General features: G+C 39.6%; 1 protein-coding gene across 1 annotated transcript in view; it reads right to left on the reverse strand.

The window, feature by feature from the left end:
* Positions 1-15437: 15437 nt before the first annotated feature.
* KLF8 (KLF transcription factor 8) overlaps positions 15438-27157 on the reverse strand; it is a 296414-nt gene continuing 284694 nt past the window's right edge. The window contains exon 6 of the mRNA XM_077889758.1: positions 15438-15987. Within this exon, the coding sequence (XP_077745884.1) occupies positions 15806-15987 (182 nt within the window). The 3' untranslated portion in view covers positions 15438-15805. The remainder of the gene's footprint in view (positions 15988-27157) is intronic.

Genomic DNA, 27157 nt, shown 5'->3' on the forward strand with positions numbered 1-27157 from the left:
TCAAGATTAAAACATATTTATCAATGTGGTAAGGGTCTCCCTGAAGTTTTCCATTCTTTCTCAAGCCGAGATACCACCCCAATGATTGTTGCTTTAAGTTTTCTACCAGGCATGTTACTTATATCTGTTTTTCTTAGATCTCTGCCATGGCCTTAATTTGTTCTTTCATTTGGAATGTTTTCTTCTATCTTGTCATTTTGTCTATGTCTCTGCCTTCTTCTCTGTGCTAGAAAATCCCATTATGTTTCCTGCTACTGAGCATAATGGCTTTATGAAGAAGAGGTTATACATTGTCCAGGGGACAATGTGCTTCAGAGAGAGTCTCTGGTGTGTGTTATGTGCACTCTTATGTTGAGATTTGGGTGCTCTATTCTCAGGCCAATTGTCTGCAGAAGGTCTTCTTGCCTGAAGTGGCCAGTGTTTGGTCTCTGACCTGAATGTGGTGAGTGTTAACTAGGTGTGCTCTGATTTGCTTGTTAAATGAGCCCCGACATACCCTCAATAAGAACTGAGGCCCTGAAAATATCTCTGGTCATGAGACATGGTGTAGGCAAGGGTTTCTGCTGGTCTTCTGGGTCAGGAGCCTGCTGTGCTTGGATTGAGGCAAGCCTGATCAAGAAGGTGAGTCTTGGACTTGTAGTAAGCAGGTTAAGTAAGGGGTTTTGGACTTGTAGTAAGCAGGTTAGTTAGTGTGGGTGCTCTGTTGTTTTCCACAGGTGGTTCTGTGTTCATACTGAGAGAAAGAGGAGGAAAATGTTGCCAGCAAGCTATTTTGTGCCCGGAGAGTTGTGTCTGGGAATGCTGCCTCTAAGGTATGTTCTCCAAGAAGAGCAAATAATCTCCCCTCTGCATTCCACAGGTGCTTTTAGATCACTGTTTCCATGCCGTCTACCCATGGGTTGTGTGCTTGGTTTCTTTCCAGGAGTAGGTCAGTGCCGTCAGTTCTCAATCACAGTCAAGCTCACTGACCTTTAAAACTCCAGGCTTTAATCCCTGCTGGTTGCAAGAACTCACAGAAATCATCCCCTCTTCTTTTCCTAGCCAATATATTTGGGGAAGTGTTCTTGTGCATTTTCTTGTGTGCTCCCCTCTCTCACCTTTCTCTGTGACAATGGCTCCCTTCTCTCCATAGCATCCAGGATCTGTTTCTTCCCGAAACAATATTTCCACACTTCCTACCTTTTTTATGTGGCTTTTTCTTTCCCTTTACGCATGGAGTTTGTTCTGTCCATCTTCCAGTTGATTTCTTGGGTATTTAGAATTATTTGATAGGTATCTAATCTAATTGTGTTCATGGGACAAGATGAGCATAGGGTCTTCTCAGTTGTCTGTCATCTTCTCTCCCTTGTCTACCTAGCATTTAAAGAAGAGTCAATACCTATTCTCTTCAAACTATCCCAAAAAATATAAGAGGAGGAAGACTTCCAAACTCATTCTATGAGGTCAGCATTGCCCTGCTACCAAAACCATTAACAGACACCACAAGAAAGAGAAATAGAGGCTAGTACTTCTGAGAAACATTGATTAGAAGTACTCCACAAATTCTTGCAAACTGAATCCAACAGTACATTAAAAAATCATTCACAAATATGTTTTTACCTTTTTAGTACTGTTTTGGATGCCTTTTTCTTCTTTTTGTTGTCTGATTGTTGTGGGTAGGACTTCCAGTACTATTTTGAATAAAATTGGTGGGAGTGGACATCCTTGTCTTTCTCCTGACCTTAGTGGAAAAGCTCTTAGTTTATCCCCACAAAGGACGATGTTAGTTGTGTCTTTTTCTTAGATGATTTTTCTTATGTGGAAATATGTTTCTTCTAAACCAGCTTTGTTGAGGTTTTTTTTATCATAAATATATGTTGTTCTTTGTCAAATGCTTTTTCTGCATCTATTCAATGGATCATATGTTTCTTATCCTTTCTTTTATTGATGTGGTATATCATGTTGATTGATTTATGAATATTGAAACACACTTGCAACCCAGGAATACATCCCACTTGATGAATGATTTTTTTAATGTATTGAATTCGGTTTGCTAGTTTTCTCTTCAGAATTTTTGCATCTATGTTTATTAGTGATATTGACCTGTAGCTCTCTTTTTTGGTGGTGTCTATATCTGTTTTTCGTATCAGGGTAATGGTCTCATAGGATGAGTTTGGAAATTTTCCTTCCTTTTCTATTTTTTGGAATAGTTTGAGAAAAATTATTGTTAGATCTTTTATTTATTTATTTATTTATTTATTTATTTATTTTATTGTTAGATCTTTTAAAAATGTTTATTAGACTTGGATAGTGAGGCCATCTGGTCTAGGACTTTTGTTTGTCAGGAATTTAAAAAAAATTTTATTGGAGTTCAGTTTGCCAACATATAGCATAACACCCAGTGCTCATCCCGCTAAGTGCTCCCCTCAGTGCCCATCACCCAGTCATCCCAATCCCCCTCCCACTTCCCCTTCCACTACCCCTTGTTCATTTCCCAGAGTTAGGTGTCTCTCAAGTTTTGTCACCCTCACTGATATTTTGACTCACTTTCTCTCCTTTCCTTTTATTCCCTTTCACTAATTTTTATATTCCCAAAATGAATGAGACCATATAATGTTTGTCCTTCTCCGATTGACTTATTTCACTCAGCATGATACCCTCCAGGTCCCTCCACGTTGAAGTAAATAGTGGGTGTTGGTCATTTCTAATGGCTGAGTAATATTCCATTGTATACATATACCACATCTTCTTTATCCATTCATCTTTCGATGGACACCGAGGCTCCTTCCACAGTTTGGCTATTGTGGACATTGCTGCTATAAACATTGGGGTGCAGGTGTCCTGGCATTTCACTGCATCTGTATCTTTGGGGTAAATCACCAGCAGTGCAATTGCTGGGTTGTAGGGCAGAACTATTTTTCACTCTTTGAGAAACCTCCACAGAATTTTCCAGAGTGGCTGTACCAGTTCACATTCCCACCAAAAGTGCAAGAGGGTTCCCCTTTCTCCACATCCTCTCTGGTGAGTTTTTCCTTCTAGTCATTTTGCTCAGTGCAGAGTGGCCAAAAATAAGTTGTACTTGATAGAAGCGCAAACTCTTCTTACTATAGCATTCCAGCTGTTCTTTCTTTAAATCTAAGACTGAATTCATAGGTTTTCAGGATGATTTGAAAGTTATCTAGGTAAGTTGATGGGGACAGGTGACTTAGGGACCCTACTCTTGGGCATGTCCCTTGTCAGGAATTTTTTGATTACTGATTCAATTTCTTTGCTAGTAATCAGTCTGTTCAAATATTCAATTTTGCCTTGTTTGTTTTAATTGTGTATATGTTCCTAGGAATTTATCAATTTCTTCTAGGTCTAATTTGTTAGCATATAGTTCTTCATGAAACTTTCCTATGATTGTTCATATTTCTGTGGGATTGGTTATTTTTCCACTTTTGTGACTTTATATATTTGAATCCTCTTTTTATATTGATAAATCAGGCTAAAGATTAATGAATTTTGGGAGGAGTAGGGTCCCCAAGTCACCTGACACTAAAAACTTACCTAGATAATTTTCAAATCATCCTGAAAACTACGAATTTGACCTGAGATTTAAAGACAGAAAATCTGAAATGCTACAGAGAGAAGAGTTTGCACTTCTAACAAGGTAGGAAGGTGAGAAAAAAAGGAATCAAGTGGGGGAGGGGCCCCCACGAGGAGCTGGGCTAAGACCGGGTGGTGAAAGCCTCCTGGGACAGGAAAGCCCAGTCCCAGAGAAGCAGGAAATTAAAAAATTTACAACAGATTCTTCCTGGATGGAAAGGCACTTAGCAGGGAAACTGGGCAGAACCACAGGAGGGGTAGTGGAGCCTCCAGGTTCCCAGAGTCACTAACAGAGGAAGTGCACCCCATGGGAGAGCATGCCACAGATGGCAGGATGATCTTGGTAAAGGGCTGGAGCATGCACCCAGCGGGGCCTTGGGAGAAACTCTGGCAGTGGCTGCAGATGGAAGGGGCTGGACCCTTCTGCTTTTGAGAGCCACGGGCTCTGGGAGCTGACTTCCAGCAGCACAGGCCCTGGATCCCAGGGCACCAGGGGACACAGCTCAGGATCCTATGATACCCCCTGGACAGGCAGAGGCGGGGAGGGCACAGGACAGCAAGGACTCTCTTTCCTTGGGCTCCCCCAAACTGTGCAGATCAATGCCCCCAGCCCCCGAGAGCATCCAAGCCAGTGTGGAATGAGAGACTGCAGTAGTTAGTGCAGGAGCTGACTCTAGAGTTGGGGAGCTGGCCGCCGCCAATGTTGTTGTTCCTACTAGTGTCACCGTGCGCCTGGGATGGAGTGGGGCCAACAGAGAACAGGGGCCTCACAGGATAAATAGCTCCCACTGAGCCGTGCACCTAGCAGGAGGCAGGGCTGCTCCCCCAGGGGCACACGCCTGAGACTCAGCACAGTAGGTCCCTCCCACAGAAGACAAGCTGGAAGGACAGGGGAAGAGCAAGTTCTTGGCCAAGCAGAGCTGGAAAGATCCAGGGGCTGTTGAGGAATTTACAGTATATAGAATCAGAGGATACCCCTCCTTGTTTTTTCTTTTTCTGTTTTTTCTTTCTTTTTTTTCCTTTTTCCAGTACAACTTGTTTTTAGCCACTCTGCATTAAGCAAAATGACTAGAAAGAACTCACCACAAAAGAAAGAATCAGAAACAGTTTTATCTGCCACAGAGTTACAGAATTTGGGTTACAATTCAAAGTCAGAAAACCAATTCAGGAGCACAATTATAAAGCTACTGGTGGCTCTGGAAAAAAGCATAAAGGATTCAAGAGACTTCATGTCTGGAGAATTAATTTTTAAAAAAATTTTTTAAAAATTTTTATTTATTGATGATAGAGAAAGAGAGAGAGAGAGAAGCAGAGACACAGGCAGAGGGAGAAGCAAGCTCCATGCACTGGGAGCCCAATGTGGGACTCGATCCCGGGTCTCCAGGATCACGCCCTGGGACAAAGGCAGGCGCCAAACCGCTGCGCCACCCAGGGATCCCATGACTGGAGACTTTAGATCTAATCAGGCTAAAACCAAAAATCAGTTAAATGAGATGCAATCCAAACTGGAGGTCCTAACAATGAGGGTTAATGAGGTAGAAGAAAGAGTGAGTGACATAGAAGACAAGTTGATGGCAAGGAAGGAAGCTGAGGAAAAAAGATACACACAATTAAAAGACCATGAGGAAAGGTTAAGGGAAAGAAATGACAGCCTCAGAATGGAAAAAATCTATGTTTAATTGGGGTTCTAGAGGGCACCTAGAGGGACAGAGGGAAGGAAGCATATTTGAACAAATCATAGCTGAGAACTTCCCTAATTTGGGGAGGGAAACAGGCATTCAGATCCAGGAGATAGAGACATCCCCCCACTAAAATCAATAAAAACCGTTAAACACCCTGACATTTAATATTGAAACTTGCAAATTCCAAAGGGAAAAGGAAATCCTTAAAGCAGCAAGAGACAAGAGATCCCTAACTTATAGGGGGAGAACTATTAGATTAAAAGCAGACCTCTCCACAGAGACCTGGCAGAACAGGAAGGGCTGGCAGGATATATTCAGGGTCCTAAATGAGAAGAAGATGCAGCCAAGAATACTTTATCCAGCAAAGCTTTCATTCAGAATATAAGGAGAGAGAAAGAGCTTCCAAGATAGGCAGAAACTGAAACAATATGTGACCACCAAACCAGATCTGCAAGAAATATTAAGGGGGACACTGTAAAAGAAAGAGGACACTCAAAGAAATAATCCACAAAAACAGGGACTGAATGGGTATTATGAATACACTACAATCATATATTTCAATATTAACTCTGAACTCTAATGGGCTTAATGTTCCCATCAAAAGACACAGGGTTTCAGACAGGATAAAAAAGCAAGACCCATCTATTTCCTGAATACAAGAGACACATTTTAGACCTATGGACACCTACAGTCTGAAAATGAAAGGTTGGAGAACCATTTATCATTCAAAAGGTCCTCAAAAGAAAGCAGGGGTAGCAATCCTCATACCACATAAATAAAAGTTTATCCCAAAGACTGTAGTAAGAGATGAAGAGGGACACTGTATCATACTTAAAGGATCTATCCAACAAGAGGACCTAACAATGATGAATATTTATGCCCCGATCGTGGGAGCTGTAAAGTACATCAATCAATTAATAACCAAAGTAAAGACATGCTTAGATAATAATACACTAATAGCAGGAGACTCCAACATGGCGCTTTCTGCAAATGACAGATAATCTAAGCACAACATCTCCAAAGAAAGAGGGCCTTTAAATGATACACTGGATCAGATGGATTTCAGAGATATTTACAGAACTTTACATACAAATGGAAATAAATACACATTCTTCTCAAGTGCACATGGAACTTTCTCCAGAATAAACAACATACGGGTGGCTAATCAGGTCTTAACCGATACCAAAACATTGGGATTGTCCCCTGCATATTTTCAGACCATAATGCTTTGAAACTTGAACTCAATCACAAGAAGAAATTTGGAATAAATTCAAACACATGGAGGTTAAAGAGCATCTTGATAAAAAATGAAAGGGTCAACCATGAAAATAGAGCAGAATTAAAAAGATTCATGGAAACTAATGAGAATGAAGATACAACCATTTAAAATCCTGGGATACAGCAAAAGTAGTCCTGAGAGGGAAATACATCGCCATACAAGCATCCCTCCAAAAATTGGAAAAAAAATCAACAAGCTAACTTTGCAGCTAAAGTAACTGGAGAAAGAACAGTAAATAAAACGTACACCCAGCAGAAGAAGAGAGTTAATAAAGAATCAAGCAGAAGTCAATGAAATAGAGACCAGAAGAACTGTGGAATAGATCACCAAAACCAGGAGTTGGTTCTTTGAAAGAATTAATAAGATAGATAAACCATTAGCCAGTCTTTTTAAAAAGAAAAGAGAAAAGACTCTAATTAATAAAATCAGGAATGAAAAGGAGAGATCACAACCAATCCCAAGGAAATAAAAACGATTTTAAAAACATATTATGAACAGCTATACACCAATAAATTAGGCAAGCTAGAGGAAATGGATGCATTTCTGCAAAACCACAAACTACCAAAACTGGAATAGGAAGAATTAGAAAACCTGAACAGGCCAATAACCAGGGAGAAAATTGAAGCAGTCATCACAAACATCCCAAGACACAAAGTCCAGGGCCAAATGGCTTCCCAGAGGAATTCTATCAAATGTTTAAAGAAGAAACAATACCTAATCTACTAAAACTGTTCTAAAGAATAGAAAGAGATCCAATACTTCCAAAATCATTCTATGAGACTAGCATCACCTTAGTTCCAAAAACAGACAAAGACCCCACCAAAAAGAAGTATAGACCAATACCCTGATGAACACAGATGCAAAAATTCTCAACAAGATACTAGCCAATAGGATCCAACAGTACATTAAGAAGATTGTTCACCGTGACCAAGTGGGATTTATCCCTGGGGTGCGAGGCTGGTTCAAGACTCATAAAGCAATCAAAGTGATTGATCACATCAACAAGAAAAAAACAAGAACCATATGATCCTCTCAATAGATGCAGAGAAAGCATTTGACAAAAGACAGCATCCATTCCTGATCAAAACTCTTCAGAGTGTATGGATAGATGGATCATTCATCAGAATCTTGAAAGCCATCTACAAAAAGCCCACAGCAAATATCATTCTCAATGGGGAAGCACTGGGAGCCTTTCCCCTAAGATCGGGAACACGACAGGGATGTCCACTCTCACCACTGCTATTCAACATAGTACTAGAAGTCCTTGCCTCAGCAATCAGACAACAAAATGAAATAAAAGGCATCCAAATTGGCAAAGAAGAAGTCAAACTCTCCCTCTTCACAGATGACATGATGCTGTAGGTAGAAAACCCAAAAGACTCCACTCCAAGATTGCTAGAACTTATATAGCAATTTGTTAGTGTGGTAGGATACAAAATTAATGCCCAGAAATCAGTGGCATTTCTATACACTAACAATGAGACTGAAGAAAGAGAATTTAAGGAGTCAATCCCATTGACAATTGCACCCAAAAGCATAAGATACCTTGGAATAAACATAACCAGAGAGGTAAAGGATCTATACCCTAAAAGCTACAGAGCACTTCTTAAAGAAACTGAGGAAGACACAAAGATATGGAAAAATATCCCCTGCTCATTGATTGGAAGAATTAATATTGTGAAAATGTTAATGCTACCCAGGGCAATTTACACATTTAATGCATTCCCTATGAAAATACCATGGACTTTCTTCAGAGAGTTGGAACAAATCATCTTAAGATTTGTGTGGAATCAGAAAAGACCCAAAACACCAGTGGAATATTGAAAAAGAAAACCATAGCCAGGGGCATCACAATGCCAGATTTCAAGTTGTACTAGAAAGGTGTGATCATCAAGACAGTGTGGTAGTGGCACAAAAACAGACACATAGATCAATGTAACAAAATAGAGAACCCAGGATGGGCCCTCAACTCTATGGACACCTAATATTTAACAAAGCAGGAAAGACTATCCACTGGGGAAAGGACCGTCTCTTCAGTGTATGGTGCTGGGAAAATTGTACAGCCACATGCAGAAGAATGATGGTAGAGCAGTCTCTTACACCAGACACAAAGATCAACTCAAAATGGATGAAAGATCTAAATGTGAGACAAGAATCCATCAAAATCCTAGAGGAGAACACAGGCAGCATCCTTTTTGACCTTGGCCACAGCAGCTTCTTGTAACATACATCTATGAAATCAAGGGAAACCAAAGGAAAAATGAACTATTGGGACTTCATCAAGATAAAAAGTTTCGGGATCCCTGGGTGGCGCAGCGGTTTGGCGCCTGTCTTTGGCCCAGGGCGCGATCTTGGAGACCCGGGATCGAGTCCCACGTCGGGCTCCCGGTGCATGGAGCCTGCTTCTCCCTCTGCCTGTGTCTCTGCCTCTCTCTCTCTCTGTGACTATCATAAATAAATAAAAAAATATTAAAGTTAAAAAAAAGATAAAAAGTTTCTGCATAGCCAAAGAAACAGTCAACACAAGTAAAAGAGAACCTACAGAATTGGAGAAGATATTAGCAAATGAAATATCAGATATACTGCTAGTATCCAGAAACTATAAATAACTTAGTAAAGTCAACAGCAAAGAAACAAACAATCCAGTCATGAAATGGGCAAAAGACTTGAATAGATATTTCACAGCAGAAGACATAGACATGGCCAACATGCACATGAGAAAATGCTCCACATCACTGGCCATCAGGGAAATACAAATCAAAACCACAATGAGATACCACCTCACACCAGTGAGAATGGGGAAAATTAACAAGACAGGAAACAACAAATGTTGGAGAGAACTTGGAGAAAGGGGAACCCTCTTGCACTGTTGGTGGTAATGTGAAACTGGTACAGCCACTCTGGAAAACTCAGTGGAAGTTCCTCAAAGAGTGAAATATAGAGCTACCCTACAGCCCAGCCATTGCGCTGCTGGGGATTTATCCCAAAGATACAGATGCAGTGAAATGGCAGGAGACCTGCACCCCAATGTTTATAGCAACAATGTCCACAATAACCAAATTGTGGAAGGAGCCTCGGTGTCCATCAAAAGATGAATGGATAAAGAAGATGTGGTTTATGTATACAATGGAATATTACTCAGCCATTAGAAATGACAAATACCCACCACTTGCTTCAACGTGGATGGAACTGGAGGGTATTATGCTGAGTGAAGTAAGTCAATCGGAGAAGGACAAACATATGTTCTCATTCATTTGGGGAATATAAATAATAGTGAAAGGGAATATAAGGGAAGGGAGAAGAAATGTGTGGGAAATATCAGAAAGGGAGACAGAACATAAAGACTCCTAACTCTGGGAAGCGAACTAGGGGTGGTGGAATGGGAGGAGGGCGGGGTTGGGGGTGAATGGGTGACGGGCACTGAGGGGGGCACTTGACGGGATGAGCACTGGGTGTTATTCTGTATGTTGGTAAATTGAATACCAATAAAAAATAAATTTATTATCAAAAAAATAAAAGAGTGAGTTTTTTGGTAAAAAATATACAAAAAATTAAAAAAATAAAGTTGCACCGTATAACATAAAAAAGGAATTCATTTTTCAGCTTCTTTCATAATTTCATAATTAAGTATGTATTTTAAATATATCAAAGTGGGAAAATAAAAGCAATCTTTAAAAAAAATTCTCAAAATGTCCAACTATATAAAGACATGTGAAAGAAAATATTTGAAAAGTTGAAAAAAAGATTAATATATTTTATTGTTCTTTTTCAACAAACCAACTCCTGGTTTCATTGATATGTTTTTTTTAAGTTTCTACATCCTGTATTTGTTCTCCAACCTGTATTATTTCCTTCACTCTGCTGGTTTTATGTTTTGTTTGTTGTCATTTCTCTAGCATCTTTGTAAGGCTAGGTTTTTTGAGATATTTCTTTCTTCTTGAGATAAGCCTATTTTCTATAAATTTGTCTCTTAGAATCGCTTTTACTGTACCCTGGTGTTTTTGGACAGTTATATTTTCTTTTGTTTCCATTTACTTTTTAATTTCTTATTTTATTTCCTGGCTGAATCATTCATTGTTTAGTAGAATGTTGTTTAACCCCCATTTATTTGTGCTCGTTCCAGATTTTTTTCCTGTGGTTGACTTCTAGTTTTATACTGTTGTGGTCAGAGATGATGCATGTATGACTTTTGTCTTCTATATTTTGTTGAAGCTTTTTTGTGGCCTAATATGTGATCTTATCTGAAGAATATTTTGTGTGCACTTGAACGATTATGTGTTCTGCTCTTTTAGGATAAATCCAAGCACAGTCTTTAGTCACAGCAGTTTCGTACATCCCCATCCAGCAGTGATATTCGTATTAAGATAACTTTGGAGTTTTAAGATGTCTCAATACCCTCTTCTCTTATATTATTTCTTAGGATAAAACAAAATGTAGAGAAGAGGGATGGGCAGGAAAACTTAGCCAAATGAGTCTATCTCACAAACTCTTATGCAATTCCTTCTAAGAAATATATAAAAGGAGCACACAGTCTTCATGAAGCCCCATTCAGGGATATGGCTGAATATGTTCCCCAACATGGGGAGGTCTTTATGTACTGAAACAGAAATTATTGTGTTTATACATCCCAGCTTCCTCTCTTGCCCCATGTTACTGTAATGTAGTTTTATCACAACTTTACCCAGGTAAGGGAAAGATTATGATCTACTCGTGCCATGCCATATTGAGGAAACATAAAATGGAGAATACAGCCAGGTCTCTCACTGTTGGATTGGGAGGCTATAGAAAAACAAAGGTAAAAATTTAGAATGAACCATTGGTAATGGATTGGAGTTGACGACATCAGTATAAGCTCATGTTCAGCTTAATAAAGATATGGATGATTACAGATAGAACATTTCTAGATATGTGTATACATGGGTCATTGTACATACATATATTTCTTTGCTCTGTCAGTTGAGATAACCTATAAGCAACAATGGCCAAAAGCAACAAGCATACTTAATGTTCAGGTCTTGGTTTCTAACAAAATTCTCTAGTAAAAGGAATCAGTACGCCTTAAATAACTGGTTGCTTATAGAAGTGGATAAAAAATATGAGTAAATTAGATCATTTTGTAGTGCTAGAAGATAAGGATGTGCTAAAAAAATTGATAAGGGCATGTGAAAAGGACTCAAGTGTCAACCCAAAAGAGTGTCCAATGGTCAAAGCTGGAACAATTGAGAAACGAAATAAATTTGTATTGGATTTATAACTTAAAGTATAAAATAAATATCAAAGGATCCCTACTAAAACAAATAAATAATTTCATGAATAAGTATATGAGTGAGAAAAGACAAATATTTCATGCAAAGAATTCCAAATAATTTATGTAGATACTCACTCAAGGATGTGGTGCATAATGCACCAATGTTTAAGTGTAGGCTTCATATAGTGACTTCCTTCCAAAAAGTATAGCATGGAGATGGGGACAGGAAAGGTACAGAGGAGAAATCTGGCAAACACCATTTCAGCCAGATGATCAATGTTAGCATCAAGAGTGTAAGTCATGCTAATATAATGTGATGCAAAGGGCAGTTTACCTGTATAATCTTCTTCCCCCCAAACCCATAACCTCAGTTTAATCATGATTTGTCATCAGACAAATCTAAACTGTGAGACATACTCTTCAAAACCTTCAAGGTCATAGGAAACAAGGGAAGTCTGAGAAATTGTCACAACCAAGAGAAGCCTCAGGACGTATGACTATTAAATGTGATGTGCTATCCTTAATAGGATCCTAGAACAGAATAAGGAAATTAGGTGAAACTCAGGCAATCTGAATAAAGTTCAGATTTTAGTTAAAAATAATAATGTATCAATATTGCTTTATTACTTGTAACAAATGTAGCATACTAATGAAAGATGTTAATAATAGAGACAACTAGATATGGGTTATAGTGAAACTCTCTGTACTATCTCCACAATTTTCTATAAATCTAAAACAGTTCTAAAGGTAAAAAATTATTTAAGAAGATCTTATACCATATGATTTTAATCATGTGGAATTTAAAAAACAAAACAGATGAACATATGTGAGGCAGGGGAAAGAGAGGGAAACAAACCATAAGGGACTCTTAAAGACAGAGAACAAACTGAGGGTTGATGGAAGGAGGTGGTGGGGGATGGGCTAGATGGATGATGGATATTAAAGAGGGCACTTGTTATGATAAGCACTCAGTGTTGTATGCAAGTGATGAATAATTGACTTCTATTGCTGAAACCAATATTGCACTGTATGTTAACTAACTAGAATTTAAATAAAAATTTTAAATAGGAAAAAATCAATGCAAATAAGTTTTACAAGCCTAAATCTCAAAACCCTTTTTTTCTTATCATAATTCACTCCACCTAATCTACCCAACCAGTTCACATTTTTCATAGTTTTTCCTGAATTTTTCAATCATAATTATCAATCATCTGCAGATGACAGATTCCACTGCAGCAAATCCCAGAATATTATCCAACCTTATCATACAAGGCCATTTTCCATACCTTAGGCAACTGTCCACATAATGGTCCTTTGATAGCATGGGCACAGTAAATTCAATTAATTCCAATTGTTACCTAAGGTAGTTCCTTTCCATCTTGCTGTTTATTTAGCAAAGTTATATGTGGTTTTGGTGCAGTATTGGATTGTACTCTATTTGGATCCCTGTACTCTATGAAGTACTCTAAATGCATTTAGACATATTTCCTAAAGAATATGCAAAGAATTGGAAGTATTTTATCATTATTTAGAGGGGAGAGGTCAATAAGAATAGGGTTGGAAATGTTTCGTAACAATAAACAATAAAGCGTGAACAAAGTCCTACATTATTTTGAATGGAAAAAATTGAATAAAGGCTTAAGGATGTCAGGGATACCAATATTTAGAATCTTAACTTGATCATCTTAGTTAATACAACAGTATGATTGATAGCCTTTATTTATTAGTAGATTATATGCTCAATGCAAAAGATCCTGAGGTCTGAGGAGCACTGTTCAGTTATGAACTTTGGAAAAGCAGACTCAGGATCAATTCTCTGGAGAAAATGGGTAAGCCCTTTGACTCTACTGTGAAATACCACATCAACTACTCAATTATAAGCTTAAATTCACTTGTTATGGAAATTCACAATCTGTCTTACAGCTACATAGAAGTTACCTTTAACAGACTGGTCCTAGGTATTTCCTAGGGCTTTATCAATTAATTTACAGTGGGAACTTGCATACTAAAAGTCAGAGGAAAGCCTATAACAAAATAGCAATAGTATTAAACAATAGTATTAAACAATATATATCATTTGAAAAATACACAGCCCTTGAATTTATGAGGGTTTGTGGTCTGGAAATATACTATAAGATGAAACCAGGTAAATCAAATCTGAGATATTATAGAAAGTGTTTGAATAGAAAAATTGTGTGCCTAATGTTATATGTCAATGGCCACAAGCACATTTTACTTACTGTTTAATCAACTGTAAATGATATACTATGAGTGGTCTAAAGTTTTCTGAAATAAAACATGAAATTGGATAAATACTGCATCCAATCATGTACAATTTTCTTTAATTTAGTTTTACAATATGATCCCTGGGAGAATGGGTATGCAGATCTATAAGGCCTCAATGAAATATCTGCAGAAAGAATATGACCCATATATGTTTCATCTGTAAAATATGAACGATGTGTAGGACTAAGTTATTAATAAGATCCCTTTTTGGTACTAGAATTTTTCTATTTAGTCAGAATGGATGGTCTTGGGAGGTAGTAACCTAAAGTATTCATGCAGGGACTGGTTTGAATATCTACCAAGGAAAAGGGGTTCAATATGAAGACAACCTTTAGATCAGAGGCTGAATTTAAAGATAAATGAAGCAAAGCCCTCCTTGCCCCCAGGTAGAGGAAGTATGCCATGTGGAGGTAGATCTGAGGTCCAGGGCCTGGAACAGAGTTTTATGCCCAGAGACTGTTATGAAACAGTCTAGTTGGGTAACCAAACATGTATATTATGTAACCTGCCATAACAGCTACTGAAATGCTTAAGTGTTCATAGCACTTGCAGGACATCAAATGGCTTTTTGAGTCAGTTCTCCCTAAAATCCTTGTATAATCCATTTGAAATACAGGAATTCACGGTAATCATGCCATGGAATGAACACATTTGGTTTTCTTCCACCCCTTACCTCTGTATAACATGGCCCCAGTGTGTGATTTCTCATCATGCAATATGCTTATAGCAGTTGCTTTATGTAAACAAAAGAGTAAACAGTACAGTGCAACCTCTCCAGACATTCTCAACAGGCTGCCATTTGAATGGGGTCTGTGATTACAGTACTTTTGATATCCTATCCAAATAAATGTCCCCTCTATTGTCAGAATGATCCTGCTTTTGCTTGTTCCTATCCTTGCCCAACATAGTCTCCTGGAACACTTTTCTCCCTACTGGTGTGTCACTGTGCTTTGAATATTTATTTGTTCAAATTTAACATAATAGAGACGGTAACTGTGCAGCCAAATTGTTATCCTGAAGGAAGAGGAAGAAAAGAGGAGGAGAAGTAAGAGTAGTAGATCATTTCATTCTTTTTGATGGACTTGAGAAGAAGCACCAGCACTGTCTGAAAACTAAACTGTAAGAACAAATAGGATTAGATTTATAAAACCTTTGAGTTGGTCAGCTTATTCACTGAGAATGTGCCCTATATTCAGGACACAAATCCCTATAAAACTTACCAACCAACTAAATTGTTATGTCTTTTTTTCTGTTTAGGAACTTAAAAAAATAGTCATTTTAAGACACTACCAACCACTTTTAAGTACTGGTTCAAAAAAAAGGATAAGAATTCTAGAAAATAAGAGGAAAAAAATGGAATAAAAATGAGTGCATGTTTGTTTACAGCCTTGAGTTTTATTCTTATTTTGTTTTGGTAGGAAACTGTCTTATCATAGAGCAAAGGTGGGGTGGGGGAGTGGAGGGCAACTATGAGTTATGCACTGGAATTCAACCCATGGAAGGCTGAAAAATCAGGAGACTGGACAGTGGAGAGATGAATGTGGAATATGAGGAACCCCCATGGAATGGAAGATCATCTATCTTTCCCTACTGTCTCATCAACCTGGCTTAGTGAGTTGCTCTTACTTCATTTCCGAGGCAAGCTGAAGTCAAAGAAGAAAAGATGGTTAATGATCTCATTGTGCATGCATGCACATGCACAAAAAAAGACCAGTGCAGCTCCTCTAGTGCAGTCTATGCTGCTCACATGGTGTCATGGCGCCTGCGGTGCAAGGATAGGTGGTCAGAGCGAGAAAAGCTACGGTTGCAGCCTGTGCACTGGAAGGGCTTGATGCCAGTGTGCTTGCGAAAATGGCGGGTGAGCTCATCTGAACGAGCAAATTTCCAGGAGCAGCCATCCCAGGTGCATTTATAAGGCTTCTCTCCTAAAAGGGGGAATATGACAAAATGAAAGGAGTCAGAGAAGAGATGCTTGGATACTGGAAAGAGAACAGAGTATATAACCCTTTATCAAGGCTTTGGTCAAAATTTGTGGCAATCACTTTGAAGAAATGCTCTCTACCCTTATAGTAATACTAAAGAGAAGCCAACATGGCAGAAAGGAAACCACGTAGGTGCTGGTTGAAACAGACCTTTGCGTGTATTCTGGCTCTACTACATACTGGCTGTGTGACCTTAAATACGTCACTTCTCCCTGGTAGTCTGTTTTCTCATCTCTAAAGGGGGAAAAATATCTCACAGGATGTTTGAAACATCTTTTTATTTATTTATTTTTATCACAGTAAGCAATAAAACTTGGATCCAGGTCAGCCCCGGTGGCTCAGCGGTTTAGCGCCACCTTCAGCCCAGGGCCTGATCCTGGAGACCAGGGATCCAGTCCCATGTTGGGCTCCAAGCATGGAGCCTGCTTCCCCCTCCTCCTGTCTCTCTCTCTCTCTCTCTCTGTGCGCCTCTCATGAATAAATAAATAAAGTCTTAAAAAAAACTTGAATCCAAACCCAGGCCACTGTTACTTTTCACTATACCACATTATAGTAACCATTACTTCTCTTCTAATAGCTCCTAATCAATACTCAAAAATTAAACCATATACATAGAAAGAATGTGGTTCACTAGAATGGGCCCTCTGTTAAGGCTATAGGACTTCTTCTATGTAAGGTCAGACACTCAGGGGAATGGAATGGAATTAGAAAAAGCTCATCAAATTTGAAATAGCTCCATCCTTAGTATCTTTAGGTTGCATCTGATTTATGTATGAAATATGTATGCTCCAGATAGAAAGCTAAATGCAATAAAAGTAACATAAAAAACATTAACACAGTATGACCCCATTATGTTATATAGATCACACATCACATTTGGGATAAAGGTAATATCAATATTCTTAAGGGTAATTTATGAGAAATGATTACCAGTGAATGAATATGTGGAAAATGAGGATCAGAGAAGCAGAAAAATAACATTTCCTTTTTTTTACCACCTTTCTGTATTGTTTGAATGTTTTAAAATTCATGATATTGTATCTTATAATAAAAATTTTAAAATTAAAATTTTAAAATAGATAAAAATCTCCCTACAGGGAGATTGATGGTTGGAAGTTGGTGATGAAGTAGGAGGACCCTAGGCTCACTTTGTCCAATGAATACAACTGGATAACCATCAAAACATGCTGAATAGCCTAGAAATTGACCTGAGGACTGGTAGAAAAAATGTCCTTAACTAAAGTTAGAGAAGAGACCACATTGAAGAAGGTAGAAAGTGAGAAGAGAGTTTGAGAGAGAAACGAATTGTGGCTGCTGTGGTGGAGAGGGATCCATGGCTATGGAGAAGGGCAAAAGTCTGACTAACACACAGGGGAGCACACAGGGAAAACAAATCCCCACAGCAATTGTCTTGGAAAACAAGAGGGATGGAATTTCCTGAGTTTTGCAACAAGCAGGGCTTAAAACTTGGAGTTTTAAAGGTCAGTGGACTTGGATGGCATAGAGCCTAGTGGGCACTGGGGCTGCTCCTAGAAAGAAGGCAGGCAAACAACCAATGGACATACAGCACAGAAACAATGACTAGAAGAGTGCTTAGGGCACAGACTGGGGAGGTTATTTACTCATCTCAGAGCCTATCCCAGAGTGGCAGTGTTTATAGAGAGACTCCTCTGGGAACAAAGGAACTGGCTGGTACCATTTCCTTCTCCTATCCCTCAACATAAGCACAAAGCCATCTGTGAGAACCAGCACAGTGCTTATACTCTGTATTTAACTGGCTTTTACCAAACCCCACCACCCCATGCTTTGGTGGAACCATCCCTTTCAGTCTAGCTTGCCTTAGTCCTAGCATAGTGGACCCCTTATCCCCAGAAGACTGCCTCAAAACCCTGCTCACATTGTGTCTCCCATTTTGTGAGTTTTGCAAAGACTTGGTTCCAGTAGCAGTGGTGACAGGTCTCATTTCACAATCAGTCCAGAGATAGATAGTTAAAAAGTACCACGTTCAAGCCATGGACCAAACACTCCCCACAACAGGTAAGAGAGCCTCTACAGACAACTGGCCTAAGGAATAAAATGGCCAGGACAAACAGCAGAGAACACACAGCACATAATAGAGACACTCTAGGAAGTGTGATGACCTAGGGAACATAGAACACCACAGATCAGAGCACTGTACGGGACCTGTTCTTCATAGGCCATTACCTTCAAGAACAAGAGACATAGCTGACTTTCCTAATACAGAGAACAGACACAGAGACTTAGACAAAATGAGAAGACAGAGAAATTTATCCCAAATGAAAGGACAGGATAAGCCCACAGCTAGAGATTTAAGCAAAACAGATATAAGTAACATGCCTGATAAGGAATTTAAAATAACAATCATAAGGATACTCACTGTGCTTGAGGAAAGAGTGGAAGATATAAGTGAGACCCATAACACAGAGATAAGGAATAACATAGCAGAGATAAGGGCTCAATACATGAAATGAGAAACATGCTTGATGGAAAGAACTGCAGGCTGGAAGAAGCAGAGGAACAAAATAGTGACCTAGAATATAGAGTAATAGATAGTAATCAAGCTGAACAAAAGAGAGCAAAAAGGAATTATATAAAATGAGAATAGACTTAGGGAGCTCAGTGACTACATTAGACATAATAACATTCATATAATAGGAGTTCCCAGAAGAAGAGAGAGAAAAGGAACAGAAACTTTATTTGAAGAAATAACAGCTGAAAACTTCCCTAATTTGGGAAGAAAACAGCTATCCAGATCAAGGAGGCACAAAGAACTCCCATCAAAATCAATAAAGCAGTCAGATTGAACACCAATAAAAAATAAATTTATTATTTAAAAAATCAATAAAGGAGATCCACACCAAAACAAATGGTAATTATATTTGCAAAATTCAGTTATAAAGAAACATTCTTAAAGCAGCAAGACAAAAGAGGATAGTAAGTAACAAGGACAAATCCATAAGACTAGCAGAAGATTTTTCAACAGAAACTTTGCAAGTCAGAGGGCATGATATATTCAAACTGCTGATGGTGAAAATATGTAGACAGAAATGCTCTGTGGGGAACCAGCTGCAGAGCTTATCTGAGGACTGAATCCCATAGTCTTTTGCACACTGGGGATACATGAGGTCCTGAATTGACACACTGACTGTTGACCACATTATTCTCCAAATATAGCTCATCCACTCCCCCTCCTTGAGCCGATAGCCTATTCTTTTACCATTTTTTATTGGAGTTCAATTTGCCAACATATGGCATAATACCCAGTGCTGATCCCACCAAGTGCCCCCCTCAGTGCCCATCACCCAGTCACCCCAACCCCCCACCCACTTCCCTTTCCACTACCCCTTGTTCATTTCCCAGAGTTAGGTGTCTCTCATGTTTTGTCACCCTCACTGATAGTTTTGCTCATTTTCTCTCCTTTCCCCTTTATTCCCTTTCACTATTTTTTATATTCCCCAAATGAACGAGACCATATAATGTTTGTCCTTCTCCAATTGACTTATTTCACTCAGCATAATACTCTTTTACCATTTGAAGTAAACACATTTTTCTCTGCTTCCCAAAGTTAATCATTCCTATAGCCAAACTGCTAGCTCTCTTAATAAAAACTGGAGGAGACAAAACCTTGGGGTGCAAGTCCAAGTCCTAGTCTAAATCCAAGTCTTGGTCCCCCTGTCCCCCAGACTAAAATTCAGTGAGACTCTGAGTCTTTCTTCATATTGTCGCTTCCAACTATCCTGGCTCCATGGCATCTAATGAGCAAGGCTATCATTTAGAATAGAAGGAAAGATAAAGCATTTCCCAGACAAACAAAAGCTAAAAAGTTCCTGACCACTAAACTAATTCTGCAAGAAATATTAAAGGGGATACTTTGAGTGGAAAAGAGAGACTCAGAAGGATAGCCTGAAGATAGGAAACACAAAAGCAATAACAATGAGTATTTTTTTAAAAAATGAGGCAATGAACTGACAAAATAAAAGGATATAATATATGATAAAACCTACCCAAAATGTGGGGAGCAAAGGAGTGACAAATAGGTTCAAACTTAAATGACAATCAACTTAATATAGATATGCAGAAAAGGTTATACATAAACCTAATGGTGACTATATATCAAAACCCATCTGTAAGTTGGGGGAAGATGGGAGAGGAGTAGGAGGACCCTAGGCTCACCTCATCCCATGAACACAACCAGATAACCATCAAATCATCCTAAAAACCCAGAAATAGACCTTAAGACTGTCAGAAAAACTCCACAATATATGAAGGGAGAGAGGAAGCAACATCAAAGAAGGTAGAAAGTATGGGGACATGGTTTAGGGGAGAAATGGATTCCAGGAGCTGTGGAGGGGAGGGAACCATGGTTGCAGAGCAAGTGTGAGAGAGAGAGAGCACACTGGCGAACATGCAAGAGTGTTTCCCAAAGACGCTGTCTTGGAAAAAAGGAGAGGGGTTGCAACTCGTGAGTTCTTGCAATCAGTGGAGCTTAACGCATGAGTTTTAAAGGACATCAGGCTTGGATGGTATAGACCTGAGAAGGCACTGCACTGCTCCAGGAGAATAGGCAGATAAATAACCCAGAGAGAGATAGCATGGAAACCGTGATCTGAAGAGTGCCTGTGGCACATGGAGAGGAGATAACTCACTCTTCTTGGAGTATGTCCCTCAGAGGCAGCATTCTCAGAGACATCTCTCTGGGCAAAAGGAGTTGGCTGATGCCATTTCCCTTTTCTGCCCTGGCAGCATAAACAGAGCCTCCTGTGGGAAGCAGTGCAGTACTGACACAGGCTGCCTAACTAGCATACACCAGGTCTTATACCCCTACACTCTGGTGGGACAGCCCTTTGGAGTCATGCTTGTCTGAGAGCCAGTGCAGCAGACTCCCACCTCCAGAACACCAACACAAACCCTTGCCCACACCATGTTTCCTAACCAGAGAGCTTTGCATGGCCTCAATTCTAGTATAGGTGGTGATAGGTCTCATTTCATATGCAGATCAGAGCATACCAAGTTAAAACTCGCCAGAATCAGGCTAGGGACCAAACATTGTCCTTAGTAGACAAGAAGAACCTGTGTACACAATTGACTTAATGGATAGAGCAGCCAAAACACAACAACACAACAGCAGAACACATGCAGTGGACACCAGACACTCCTGGAAGTATCAGACCCTCGGCACTACTTGACTTCCACATAGTTCAAGGAACAGGAGAAATAACTTGCTTTTCTAACACACAGAAGCAGAGATGTAGACAAAATGCAAGGACAGAGGAATTTATCCCAAATGAAGGAACAAGTTGAAGACACAGGCAGAGATCTAAGTGAAACAGATATAAGTAATATGCCTAATGGAGAATTTACAATGCCAAACAGAAGGACACACATTGAGCTTGAGAAAAAGCATACAGGAATCAGTGAGACCCTCACCACAGAGATAAAAGATGTAAAAAAAAAAAAGAATAAGAGATGAAATGATGCCATGAGATTAGATATAAACAAGATGCAAGGGAGAGCAGACTGAAAGCAGCAGAGGAAAAGATTATAAACCTAGAAGACAAAGTAATGGAAAGTGATTAAGCTGACCAAAAAGAGAGAAGGAAGAATTACAGAACATGGGAATAGACGTAGGGAATTCAGTGACTCCATCAGATATAATAACATTTGTAATATAAGGAGTCCCAGTTGAAGTAACGAAAAAAAGGAGCACAAAATTTACTTGAAGCAATAATAGTTGAACATTCCCTAATCTGGGGAAGGAAACAGATATTCAGATTCAGGAGACACAGAGAACTCCCATCAAAATCAACAAAATCTGGCCATCAACAAGACATTTTGTACTTAAATTTGTGAAATATAGTGACAAAGAAAATAATCTTAAAAGCATTAAGAAAAAACAATCCTTAACATACAAAGGAAAACACAGGTTAACTGGAGATTTCTCAACAGAATGTGGCAAGGTAGAAGGAAATGGCATGGTATATTCAAAGTGCTGAAAGGGAAAATTCTGCAGCTAAGAATGCTCTGTCCAGCAAGTCTATCATTCATAATACAAGTAGAGAAAAATAATTTCCCACACAAATAAAAACAAAAGGATTTTGTGACCACAAAACCAGCCATGCAGGATACATAAAAGAAACTTTTGAGTTAAAAGGAGAGACCAAAAGCAACAAAGACAAGAATGGATTAGAGAAAATTTTTAGAAACAATGTAAAAGAAGTAATAAAATAGCAATAAATATATATCTATCAATAATTACTTTGAATGTCAATGTAATAAATGCTCCAATCAAAAGACATAGGATGTCAGAATGTATAAAAAGAACAAGACCCATCTATATGCTGCCTGCAAGAGACTCATTAGAGGCTGAAGGACACTTGCAGATTGAAAGTGAGGGGACAGAGAAATATTTTTCATGCAAATGAAGGTCAAAAGAAAGCCAGAATAGCAATACTTATATCAGACAAACTAGATTTAAAACAAATACTGTAACAAGACAAATAAGGGCACTATACAATCAAAAAGAGTAAATCAAACAAGAAGATAGAAAAGTGGAAATATATATAAACCCAATATGGGAGAACCCAAATATATAAAACAATTAATGACAAACAGAACCAATTGACAATAATGCAATAATAGTCTTTAACACCACTCTTATACCAATGGGCATATCAAATAAACAGAAAATCACTGAAGAACCAATAGCTTTGAATGACTCACTGGATCAGATGGACTCAACAGATATGTTCAGAACATTTCTTCCTAAAACAGTAAAACACACATTCTTTTCAAGCACACAGGGAACATTCTACAGAATAAATCACACACTAAGTCACACAACAGGCCTCAACAAATACAAAGAAACTTAAATCATATTATGGACCTTTTCCTGCCACAACTGTATGAAACTAGAAGTAAATAACAAAAAACTCTGGAAAGACCATAGGGTGTCCAGGTAGTTCATTTGGTTAAGTGTTTGCCTTCAGCTCAGCTTTTTTCCCCCTGGTGTCAGCCTCCCTGATCAGCAAAGTAAGCTTCTCCCTCTGCCCCTCCCCTGCCACTCATGCTCTTGCTCTTTCTATCATAAATAAATAAATGGTCTTGAAAAAATCTGGAAAAATAAAAAATACAAGGTTATACAACATTGCACTAAAAAATGAATGGATCAGAGGGCGGGGCAAGATGGTGAAGGGTAGGGTCCCCAAGTCACCTGTGCCCACCAACTTACCTAGATAACTTTCAAATCATCCTGAAAAACTACGAATTCGACCTGAGATTTAAAGAGAGAACAGCTGGAATGCTACAGAGAAAAAGGTTTGCGCTTCTAACAAATTAGGAAGGCGGAAAAAAATAAAAAAGAATCAAGTGGGGGAGGCCTCCCCCCCCCCCCCCCCCCCCCGCGAGGAGCCGGGCTAAGGCCGGGCAGCGAAAACTTCCTGGGACAGGAAAGCCCAGTCCCAGAGAAGCAGGAATTTTAAAAATCCGCCTCAGATTCTTCCCAGACAGAAAGGCACTTAGCAGGGAAATCGGGCAGAACTGCAGGAAGGGCAGTGGAGCCTCCAGTCTCCCAGAGTCACTAACAGAGGACGTGCACCCAGGGGAGAGCGCGCCACAGACTGCAGGCCAAGGACTGTAAAGGGCTGGAGCACACGCCCTGCAGGGCCTCGGGAGAAGCTCTGGTGTTGGCTCCAGGCGGAGGGGGCTGTGCCCTGCTGCTTTCAGAAGCCGCAGCCCCAGGAGCACGATTCCAGCAGCACAGGCCCCGGATCCCAGGGTGCAGACACAGCCCAGGATCCTACACTCCCCGCGGGACAGGGGGGAGGTGGGGAGGGCACAGGACAGCGAGGACTCCCCTGCTACCCGGCGCCCCCAAGCTGTGCCGATCAGCAACCCCCGCCCCAGAGCATCCAGGCCAGTGTGGACTGGGAAACTGTGGTAGTTACTGTGGGAGATGACTCTAGAGCTGGAGAGCTGGACGCCGCCAGTGATGTGTTCCTCCTGGTGTAACCCTATGCCTGGTATAGAGAGGGGACGCCAGGAAAATGGGCCTCAGGGGGTAAACAATTCCCGCTGAGCCCAGCACTTGGCGGGGGCAGGGCAGATCCCTCCCCCCTACACACCTAAGAATGAGCACAGCGGAACCCACCCACAGAAGACCAACCAGAAGGACAGGGGAAGAGGAATTTCTTTCTTTCTTTCTTTCTTTTTCTTTTCTTTTTGGAAGAGCAAGTTCTTGACCGAGCAACACTGGAAAGCTCTAGGGGAAGTCGAGGGATTTACAGTATATAGAAACAGAGGGTACCCCTCCTTTTCCAGTACAACTCGTTTTTGGCCACTCTGCACTGAACAAAATGACTAGAAAGAAAAACTCACCCCAAAAGAAAGAACCAGAAAAAGTACTCTCTGGCATAGAGTTACAGAATTTGGATTACAATTCGATGTCACAAACCCAATTCAGAAGCACAATTATAAAGCTACTGGGGGCTCTGGAGAAAAGCATAAAGGATTCAAGAGACTTCATGACTGCAGAATTTAGATCTAATCAGGCCAAAATAAAAATCAATTAAATGAGATGCAATCCAAACTGCAGGTCCTAATGATGAGGGTTAATGAGGTAGAAGAAAGAGTGAGTGAACATAGAAGACAAGTTGATGGCAAGGAAGGAAGCTGAGGAAAAAAGAGACAAATAATTAAAAGACCATGAGGAAAGGTTAAGGGAAATGACAGCCTCAGAAAGAAAAATCTATGTTTAATTGGGGTTCCAGAGGACCCTGAAAGGGACAGAGATTCAGAAAGCATATTTGAACAAATCATAGCTGAGAACTTCCCTAATTTGGGGAGGGAAACAGATCCAGGAGATAGAGAGGTACCCCCCTAAAATCAATAAAAGCTGTTCAACACCTGGACATTTAATAGTGACACTTGCAAATTCCAAAAATAAAGAGAAAATCCTTAAAACAGCAAGAGATAAGAGATCAAACTCTCCCTCTTTGCAGATGATATGATACTGTCCATAGAAAACCCAAAAGACTCCACCCCAAGATTGCTAGAATTCATACAGCAATTTGGCAGTGTGGCAGGATACAAAATCAATGCCCAGAAATCAGTGGCATTTCTATACACTAACAATGAGACTGAAGAAAGAGAAATTCAGGAGTCAATCCCATTGACAATTGCACCTAAAAGCATAAGATACCTAGGAATAAACCTAACCAGAGAGGTAAAGGATCTATACCCTAAAAACTACAGAATACTTCTGAAAGAACTTGAGGAAGACACAAAGAGATGGAAAAATATTCCATGCTCCTGGATTGGAATAATTAATATTGTGAAAATATCAATGCTACCCAGGGCGATTTACACATTTAATGCAATCCCTATCAAAATACCATGGAATTTCTTCAGAGAGTTGGAACAAATCATTTTAAGATTTGTGTGGAATCAGAAAAGACTCCGAATAGCCAGGGGAATATTGAAAAAGAAAATCAGAGCCAGGGGCATCACAATGCCTGATTTCAAGCTGTGCTACTAAGCTGTGACCATCAAGACAGTATAATACTGGCACAAAAGAAGACACTTAGATCAATGGGACCAAATAGAGAATCCAGAAGTGGACCCTCAACTCTATGGTCAAATAGTATTCAACAAAGCAGGAAAGACTATCCACTGGTAAAAGGACAGTCTCTTCAATAAACGGTGCTGGGAAAATTGGACAGCCATGTGCAGGAGAATGAAACTAGACCATTCTCTTACACCATACACAAAGATAAACTCAAAATGGATGAAAGATCCAAATGTAAGACAAAAATCCATCAAAATCCTAGAGGAGAACACAGGCAGCACCCTTTTTGAACTTGGCCACAGCAACTTCTTGCAAGATACATCTATGAAGGCAAGGGAAGCAATAGCAAAAATGAACTATTGAGACTTCATCAAGATAAAAAGGTTTTGCACAGCAAAAGAAACAGTCAGCAAAACTAAAAGACAACCTACAGAATGGGAGAAGATATTTGCAAATGACCTATCAGATAAAGGGCTAGTATCCAAGATCTATAAAGAACTTTTTAAACTCAACAGCAAAGAAACAAACAATCCAATCATGAAATGGGTAAAAGAATGAACAGAAATTTCACCAAAGAAGATATACACATGGCCATCAAGCACATGAGAAAATGCTCAGCAACACTTGCCATCAGGGAAATACAAATCAAAACCACAATGAGATACCACCTCACACCAGTTAGAATGGGGAAAATTAACAAGGCAGGAAACAAGAAATGTTGGAGAGGATGTGGAGAAAGGGGAACCCTCTTGCACTGTTGGTGGGAATGTGAACTGCTACAGCCACTCTGCAAAACTACGTGGAGGTTCCTCATAGTGTTAAAAATAGAACTACTCTATGACTCAGCAATTGCACTGCTGGGGATTTACCCCAAAGATACAGATGCAGTGAAACACCGGACACCTGCACCCCAATGTTTATAGTAGCAATGTGCACAATAGCCAAACTGTTGAAAGAGCCTTGGTGTCCATTGAAAGATGAATGGATAAAGAAGATGTGGTATATGTATACAATGGAAAATTACTCAGCCATTAAAAAAGACAAATACCATTTGCTTCGACGTGGATAGAACTGGAGGGCATTATGCTGTGTGAAGTAAGTCAATCCGAGAAGGACAAACATTATATGGTCTTATTCAGTTGGGGAATATAAAAAAAATAGTGAAAGGGAATAAAGGGAAAAGGAGAGAAAATGAGTGGGAAATATCAGTGAGGGTGACAGAACATGAGAGACTCCTCCCTCTGCCTGTGTCTCTGCCTCTCTCTCTTTCTCTCTCTGTGACTATCATAAATAAATAAAAATTAAAAAAAAAAGAACATGAGAGACTCCTAACTCTGGGAAACGAACAAGGGGTAGTGGATGGGGAGGTGGGTGGGGGGATGGGTGACTGGGTGATGGGCACTGAGGGGGCACTTTACGGGATGAGCACTGGTGGTTATGCTATATGTTTGCAAATCAAACTCCAATAAAAATATACAAAAACAAAACAAAACAAAAGAATGTGTCAATCAGAAAATAAAAGAAGTAAAA

The sequence above is a fragment of the Canis aureus genome, chromosome X, assembly GCF_053574225.1.
Source record: "Canis aureus isolate CA01 chromosome X, VMU_Caureus_v.1.0, whole genome shotgun sequence".
NCBI classification, from domain to species: Eukaryota; Metazoa; Chordata; class Mammalia; order Carnivora; family Canidae; genus Canis; species Canis aureus.